Source organism: Nanorana parkeri, unplaced genomic scaffold, assembly GCF_000935625.1.
Source record: "Nanorana parkeri isolate BGI_ZX_2015 unplaced genomic scaffold, ASM93562v1 scaffold491, whole genome shotgun sequence".
Taxonomy (NCBI): Eukaryota; Metazoa; Chordata; class Amphibia; order Anura; family Dicroglossidae; genus Nanorana; species Nanorana parkeri.
The window spans coordinates 571,723-580,644 of NW_017306759.1; the positions used below are offsets into that span (position 1 = coordinate 571,723).

The 8,922-nt window shown below is 42.4% G+C and overlaps 1 protein-coding gene across 1 annotated transcript in view; it reads left to right on the forward strand.

Annotated features, from left to right (window-relative positions):
• Window positions 1-878: 878 nt before the first annotated feature.
• LOC108790657 (extracellular calcium-sensing receptor-like) overlaps window positions 879-8,922 on the forward strand; it is a 12,178-nt gene continuing 4,134 nt past the window's right edge. Inside the window, exons 1-6 of the mRNA XM_018560969.1 lie at window positions 879-1,105; window positions 3,124-3,286; window positions 3,380-3,514; window positions 4,673-5,503; window positions 6,808-7,037; window positions 8,621-8,624. Of these exons, the coding sequence (XP_018416471.1) occupies window positions 879-1,105; window positions 3,124-3,286; window positions 3,380-3,514; window positions 4,673-5,503; window positions 6,808-7,037; window positions 8,621-8,624 (1,590 nt within the window). The remainder of the gene's footprint in view (window positions 1,106-3,123; window positions 3,287-3,379; window positions 3,515-4,672; window positions 5,504-6,807; window positions 7,038-8,620; window positions 8,625-8,922) is intronic.

The following is an 8,922-nucleotide window of genomic DNA, read 5'->3' on the forward strand; positions in this document are numbered from 1 at the left end:
TCTACATATATGAAATTTAGGTTTACTTGTTCATCTCTGTCAAGTTTGTATTGCACAATCCAGCTAGATTTGCAGTAGGGTTGCACAGATACCAAGTACAGTACTCGGTACAAGTACGAATACATGTACCGATACTTTTGAGCTCCAAGACTACACTAGAGAAAAATTCAAAAATTAGGAGGCAGCTGTCATTTGTAAGGAGCACACGGAGCTCAAGTGATTTGTACATCTCTGTTTTATTGTACGATTTTGTTTTTATAAATATAAATAAAGGGATGCACAGATACCAGTTTTGCGAGTACGAGTACTGGTACTTGCCGAGTACTTACAAGTACGAGTACTGATAAATTTTTGTGTATTGTCATGTGACAGTTTTTCTAAAACAATACAGACTAATGATTTCAGGACAGCGGTGGAGTGCCAGAGCTAGGTCCCAGCTGCAACCGCTGCAACCCTGGTAGTTCTCATGAAAATGCCAAGTATCTGCACTGGTACTCGAAAAGTATCTGTGCATCCCTAATTTGCAGCCTCATATTCACTACCTTATCTCCACAGAACACGCAATGAAAATAAAAATGTGAGCATAGTTAAGAAACAGGGCGGTGCCAAGTCTAAGAGCTTTGTGCTAAGTTCAGCAAGCTATTGCAACCAGTTAGGATCCTTACAAATAGAAGAAAGCCGCAATTGAATTAGTTACCAAAGGCTGTTGCACTTTGCAGAAAGCTATTGTACTTTGCATTGCCTAATGAATTACTTCATTTTGAAAATTAATTGTAATGTTTCCTGATGATTGTCAGAAAATAAATTCTTGAAGAAGACTTACTATACAACAAGACTCTGGTATGCTCACACCTACGTGCCGAGTTGATAAAAGCAAGATGGTGAGTCTATGTACACCAGCCTGGATCCTTGGCTTGCCATGCTTGATTCTGGCTTTTCACTCCAATGCTTCAGCAGACTTGAGGTGCCAACTGGATACACCAAACCTCAAGGGGATGACCATACCTGGGGATGTTCTCATAGGTTTCTTATTCGCGCTCCACCTGGACAAAATTTACCACAAAGTTTCTTTCACAGAACGGCCTCCAAAGACAACCTGTACAACGTGAGTAAAATAATTTTTGAAGAGCGAATATAATTTTAAAATGTTACCCTTTATTTACTGTAAGAACTCAGTAGCCCCTTCATTGAACTTTTAGAGGTCCATAATAAACAGAGCTGTGTCTCTCTAGAAGGCCACATATGAATTCAGAGGTTGCTTGCATAAATTAACTAAGGTATGGGATGCTTCGCTTAGCTCAAAGTCACCTTTACTATGAGTGCGTTTCCTTTTTACATTGCCCTTGTGGACACCCCCTTGATTGCCTGACCCTGCTTAACCCACTAGAGAAGCATTATGCAAAACCTTGGTGGGTTGACCGATCAAGGTTTTGGATTACCGTACAGGGCTGTCACAGGCAGATAACATGGAGCAGTTGCTCAATGATTCATTGAAACATCCTCCACTCCTGGATCCTACATTTTTCTCTTGTTGTAAAATGTGAAAATTTGAGTGTAACCAACCCACCAGATTTACTGCTGTTGATTTGTTAAACCTTTTTTTGACACATTGTACTTCTTGAGTCAGCAGAATGCCCCAATTACTCTGTTTGCACTTCTAAAATTGAAACTAAATAGAAAGGAATAAAAAAATGTAAAAATACCCTTTGGATTCATCATTCATAGGCAGTGGGGATGCTAAACACTCTGTCACCCGGGGCTGAGTCCCAGATTTGCCCCCCCCCCCCCAAGGGAGAAGCTCTCCATCCACACACTTAGTGGCACCCCTCCTAAAGTGGAACCCGGGGCACATGCCTCCCCCCCAGCTTCAATAGAGTACTGCACAGACCACCCTACTCCGCTTTCAGGTAATCTGGTGATCCTGGAACACACCTGCTGATGTTGATGACTTAACCTGATGCTGGCACACCTTTCAAGCTATCTCTCGGTATAGAATTATCTCATGGCCAACAATCAGGTTCAAAACATGCCTTGGAAGTTTCATGTGTGATTAGTGAAGCAAAAAAAGGGGAAGCTACATAAAGCTTAAAAGTACAATCCTGTTGGATACACTCCTATTGCTCTCCTACTGACCCTCTGTAGAGATGTGTACTCAACCAGCAGGTGATTAGATAGAACTTAGATTATGGTGATATTTCCAAGTTTAGCAAAATTGTTGTATTTAAGGTGACCTGCTCATGAAAATTAAACTTCATTTAAAAATATCCCGGCACAGAAAAAGTGTAAAAACTCACCTCTTCCAGTGCCTGCACTGCTCAACACCGTTCTGTTAAAGAGAGCACCTTAAAGTTTGAGCAGAAACCCATACTTCTGGGAGTAGTGATCTCCTGCTTTCCCCCTGCTCTTCCACCTACCTCCTAACTATCATATTATGACTGTGTACTGAAGTGTTGTGAGGGTCACGGGGGAGGAACCATTGAGTGCAGCGAAAGGACACAGAAGATCTATACTTTGAGAAGTGTTGGTTTCTGCACAAACGTCAGAAAAAGGTTCCTCTTCAATAGGAACTCAATTAAACTCAACATTCAACAGCACATAAAGCAGGCGAGAAATTTTCTTCTTCTGCAGCCACAGCTTTTTTTTAAGGAATTTACTTTTCATGACAGAATCATTTTAAACAGACAGCCCAATAATATGTTACCAGGAATTGCTAATCTAAGCAAAACCCTTTCTATAGTTTCTATTGACAGAGCTGTTCACCACACCAGGTATTGTTGCCAGCTGTGACAGAGGAAAGGAGTGTCAGGGGTACGCTAGCAAGGGGAATATCATTGAGTCATATAATTTCCAACCAGAAAATTGCTCTAGTTTACCTGTTTGCCCTTTAAAAATGTATTTACCTAAAATCCTTTCTCTAGTTTCTATTGATTGCAAATTGGAGGAACCGATGGCGGGACAAGGGAATATGAAGCCTCTTCTTTTGCAGGCCTTTCTTTCTTATATCTTTTTAACCAAGTGGCTGTGGCTTTAAAAAAGTGAAGCTGCCAGCAGACTAATATTGGATGTTTCTCTGATCTCATTCATGGTTAATGCATTGGTTTAACAATTTTTTTTGTCATAAAGGTTCTACCTTGAAAGCTTTCAGGCACTCCAAGCTACGATGTTTGCCATTGAGGAAATCAACAATAACCCCAACATCTTACCGAATGTAACCCTGGGTCTCCAAGCCTATGATTCATGTAATGTCCTTCAGCAAAATGTGAAGGCAGCGCTACAAATATTAACAGTGGAATGGAACTTCGGGTTCGGCAAAGGCGGGGCGATTTCTAAACATGTTGCGCGACAACTTCATGGACCAGATGGTGGAGACTCCTACCAGAAAAAATGCATCAATACGGCTGTTCCCAACTATCGATGTTTTACAGATTCTCCTCTCACTGCTGTCCTTGGCCCCTCAATCTCAACACACTCAATGACAATAGCTCATATTCTAGGTCTCGGCAGATTTCCACAGGTAAAGGTTTGATTTACTGAATCTGAGTCTGGACAAGAAAAAAAGTTGTGGCTGTGGTTGTGCTTTCTAAAGAAATATTAATGAAAACATGGCCTATAAAACCACGTAGAAAAGGGTTGCATATTTAGAGTCTGAGCTTGATTGAAAGACTAGCTCCAAGCAATAATGCCACTCACTTTGTCATGTGACAGTACTGGGCATAGCAATGGGATGCTAAAACCAAAAACTGTCACATGAGCAGAGGACACATGCTCTCATATACCCAAAGCACCAGGTATTGTCACCAGCTGTGACGAAGGAAGGAGTAGCTGGGGTGCGCTGGCAAGGAATATATCAGTGGGTCAGGAGGCCCTTTCACACCAAGAAAATGGCATTCACTTACATACCTGCCCTTTAAAAATGCAACCCACCCAAAAATTACTTTCCTGCTTGAAGTCAGTACAGTTACTGCCTTACATATCCAATTAAGCTATTTCAGTTGGTGATCAGAACTACCAACCTCTTGTTCTTGAGACCCTGTATGTGCAGAAGAGGTGTTTTTGGTTTGCAATGGCATTGAAGTCCAGTGGGTGGGTCATTCATGAACTTGATTGCCATATAAAAAAAACCTGAAAAATTAAAGCTCAACTCCATGCAAATAGGTCCCCCCTGCAAGTATAAATATAAGAAAGCAGCTCTGGGTTTAATGCTCACCTCCGTGGAGCTGCAGTTATTTAACTTAGGCGCTAGATGTCCTCACCAAGCATTATTCAATGGAGAAGACTGAGGACGTACTGTGAATGAAGGGTGTCACAGACACGGTCCCTGAGTGGGTGTCACTACAGTACCATGCAATCATAGTGTAATAATGCAGAGCCCAATACCAGAGGAAGACCCAGAGTAAAAGGACCCTGCACACCATATTACTGGCCTGTAGACATTTGAAAAAGGTGAGCATATAAATTACATCATACAATGCTTAGGGGGCCTCCAGTGGGTAGAGCCTGGATTTGGGTTTAATCAATTTCTAAGTGAAAGTGTTTAGATTGATTGCTTAATGGCTGTGGTGGGGACATTAGATTTAAACCTAGGTTGTAAAAAATCAGCTGGCATTAAAAATAAGTCTACATATTTTTGTTCTCACTGTGACTATCATGCCAAAGTAATATTTAATTGCAGATAAGCCAGTGGTCAACCAGCCCTCTACTAAGCAATCGGAGACGATTCCCTTCCTTTTTTAGAACAGTGCCGAGCGATGCGTTCCAGTCTCATGGACTTGCCCAGCTTGTCTTGTATTTTGGTTGGTCATGGGTTGGACTTATTGCTGCAGATGATGACTATGGCCAACAAGGAATCCACCTGATCAGTGAAGATATAGTCAACGCTGGAGCTTGTGTGGCATTCAGTGAAAACATTCTAATGAACCAACCAGACCGTAATGCTCCACATATAGTGAATGTGATTAAAAGGTCTACTGCCAAAGTTGTGGTGGCCTTCTGTAATGAAGCTGATCTGATACTAGTCTTGAGTGAATGGTCAAGACAGAACGTCTCCAAGAAGATACTAATTGCCAGTGAAGCATGGTCAACATCCAAGCTGTTTTCCCTTCAGAAATATTCAAGCCTTCTTACCGGCTCTATCGGGCTAGCATTTTCTAGTGGGACGCTGCCAAACTTTAAAGAGTTTCTCAACAAGATCAATCCTTTCATGTCCGTTGGTAGAGACTGGATTAAGATATTTTGGGAAAGCAGTTTTCAATGCACATTTGCCCATGACCTAAACTTCACATCACCTTTGGAGACCTCAGAAGGAGAGTGCACAGGGTCTGAAAAACTAGAAGAGATACACAACAGCTACACAGATGTCTCTACACTAAGGTCCCCCTATAATTTCTACACTGCAGTCCATGTGGTAGCCAAAGCTTTGGAAGATCTTCTAAAGTGCCCTGAGGAAAAAGGACCCTTTGCGGATGCAAACTGTGCAGATAAGTGGAATTTTCAACCTTGGCAGGTATTGTTTTATCTATTTTTTGTATTTGCTGTCTAGATCAGTATTTCTTTGTTTTACTACATCTACAAAAAAAAAAATCTGTGGAGGACAGAGCTGGGAGAAAAGCTAACCACAGAAAGAGAGACCTCAGAGACGGACCAATCAACCTGGACCAGGTATCTGGCAGTTATCGGAAGGATTATTGTGTATGGGGGTATTTGTGAGCTCTGCAAATGTGTAAAGATATGGTATAAGCTCTCAAAACTCAAATATATCGTTTAACAAATGGGCCAACACGAATTAATTACTGGTTTAATAGAGATATTTAGAACATCATTTAGGTCTTGGATAGATGTCAACAAACCTTTATCTCTTCTAACATAGCAAATTAATACTGTACATATTAGGACAATAATATTATATATTTTATTTCCAATCAGAAGTCCACTGAAAAGTGGTATTTACCTAAGGTTGGAGTCAGACCCAGCTCCTTGTCTTGTATATTCCTGCCAGGGCCGTAGCTAGCATGGGGCGAGTGAGGCAGCTGAGAGGGGGCGTAGCCAGGACCGGCCTGGCGGTGCCCCCTTCCCCGTTTTGCCATGGCAAGCACAGGGCACCATTGGCAACAGGGGCGCTAGGCGGCCAATACAGCCGCGGATTGGCAGGGAGAAGAGGAGCGGCACAGGCTCCAGCTTCTCCTCTGATCCCCACTGCTCTTCCCCGCCTGTATGGGCAGAGGACTCTGTGTCCTAAATCTCTTTTTCTATTTTAAAAGGGAAATGTCAGGGGTCTGTTTAGGCCCCTGATATTTCCCCTAAGCCCCCCAGCAATAAAAAAAAAACACCCACACACACATACACACACATTATTAGACATCTGCAAAGACAAAAAATTCATTTCGGACTAAATTAACTTTACTAGTGCTATTTTGGATTTGGCCACCAGCGCATTCTGCGCATGCGTGCCGCCATCCTGGAGACGGGGCGCATTACGTCACATGACGCCGTGCATGCGCGGTGATGGGTGACATAACATGTCTGTTGGGGGGCACAATTTTGTGTTCTTGCCTCAGGCGCAAAAGGAGGTAGCTACGGCTCTGATTCCTACAGGGAGATCTACCTTCCATAATTCCTGACTCTGTTCCTGTCCAGCTAAGAACTTTGTGTGTTCCAGCTCCTCTGTAACCTCATCCATAAAAGCCACAACTAGTATGCAGGTCTAATGGAGATTAAACCATTTTGTGGTTGGTGTAACTAAAAACTGAAACTGACCATTAATGTGGCGTATACATTTTTTATTTCTCTTTCCACCCTACCATGTTACAGCTTCTGTACTATATGAAAAAAGTGAGATTCAAGCGGAGTAATGGAAGAGAACTCTATTTTGATGAAAATGGAGACCCTCCTGCCGCCTATGACATTGTGAACTGGCAGCTGAGCCCAGAAGGAGGAACTCAGCAAGTCAAGGTTGGAAGTTATGACACCGCAGCACCTCCGGCAGAAATTTTTACCATAAACATAAGTGCCATCGTGTGGTCAATAGAAGATCACCAGGTGTGAATCAAAAATATGACTAGAAACATACTATACCCTTTGTTCTCTTTTATATATCTAAAGGCAGGCTTTTTATTAATATTCAATTTTTATTGATTTTTTTTTCACAAAAAAAGAAAAAGACACTAATAAAGACAATACATTTAACTCAACCACACTAAAACCTAACAGAGTCCCCCTTTTATTATTTGTTTGCTGACATAAACGAGTAGTAAGTCCGTCCTATATCCTATGGAACCCCACTTTTCGTTTGAAGTTGTTCCATGGTTGCCATCTTTACTCAAATTCTTCAAAGGTGTCTCTCTGGATAGACGTCAGCTCCTCCATTAGTCTATAGTAATCTACTCTTTTATACCAGTCTCTCGTAGTTGGAACAGTGTTTTTATTCCAGAATAGCGGTATTAAGGTTTTAGCCGCGTTCAATAGTATGGGTACCAGCGATCGTTTATATGCTACTGTCGGGATGTCCATAAGATGTAAAAGGCATACCGACGGGTCTGTTGGTACTACAATAGTAGTAATCCTTTCGATCTGTTCTACTATCTGGGCCCAATATGGTTGGATCATAGAGCAATCCCACCACATATGGATATAAGTACCAATTTGGCCACAATTTCTCCAACAGAGATTCAATTTAGTAGGGTACATTTTATGTATTCGGTCCGGTGTATAGTACCATCTTGCTACAAATTGGAACGTTGTGTCGGTCACTAAAGTGCTAATTAAAGTATTAAAGTTGAGATTAATTACTTTTTGTTTCTGTAGTTCCGTCCAGGTGGTCCCTAATTCCTGCTCCCATTGTTGAATATATGGTGGAAACAAATTAATTTGGTGTTCTAATAAAGTCTTATATAGTTGAGATATCCCGTGTCGTGGGGGGTCCGAGAGAGAGAATAATTTTTCCAAAGGTATAAGGTCCAAAATTGTACGCAGTGGTCTTGGGAGTGCCAACGTAAAATGAGATAATTGCCTGTGTCTCCACGTGTCGAATGAGTAAAGGCAGGCTTTTTAAACTTATGCAGGACACCTCTTTCTTGGCACTGGGAATGGTTAAAGCTGAACTCTGTAGTCATTTATACATAATTTAAAAAAATATATACAAGCAGTGTAAGCAAGACAGTCCCTAACTTTTTCACCCTTAGATGGCCGGAGAAGGGATCCAAGCTGTCAACAGGGCAAGGGGCAGGAGGAGGTAGGCAGCTGAGCTGTCAGCTGGCCGAGCGGGAGGCGGATGAGCAGGTGATGGTGGGAGGAGGCCGATCTGTCACTAAAGGGGGAGGATGGTGTGCTGTTAGTTGCCCATGCTGCCACCCCCCAATGAGATGCTACATGAGGCTACTGCCTCATTGTGGGGACACCCCTGAGTCCATGCACCTGAATTTGACATAGCGTTGGCCTCGTCTGTACAGAATAACTAAGACTCGGAAAAAGAGAAGCAGCACAAAGAGCCAATCAGTTGTGTTGCAGTGCATATGGGTTAACAGGGAGTGTGCTAATAGGAGAAGAATACAGTGACCAAGAGATGAAGTCATAGGTCTGCTGCTTTCCACTTGACTGTCTAGTCATAGGTTGGGAGAGGGACAAGACCTGTAACTGTGACCTAACCACAGCAGAATAAAATCAGGTCTCCAGGCAAACAGCTGGTGGGTACATACTGTATATGACAGGTGTTTTACCTTCCATAATATGTATATGTTTGTCCATACAGTCCTGATATTTAGACACAAAAAATGGAGGAGACCCTTGTCCATTCATAAAAGTTATGTGACTGACCTCATGGGGCACTGAGAGAACACTCCATGTGACACCACAGATGTCCAGTAGACATCTACTGGTAGTGGAGACCAAGACTCCCTTTCTGTCCTTGTCCCTCCTGAGCCCCCCCCC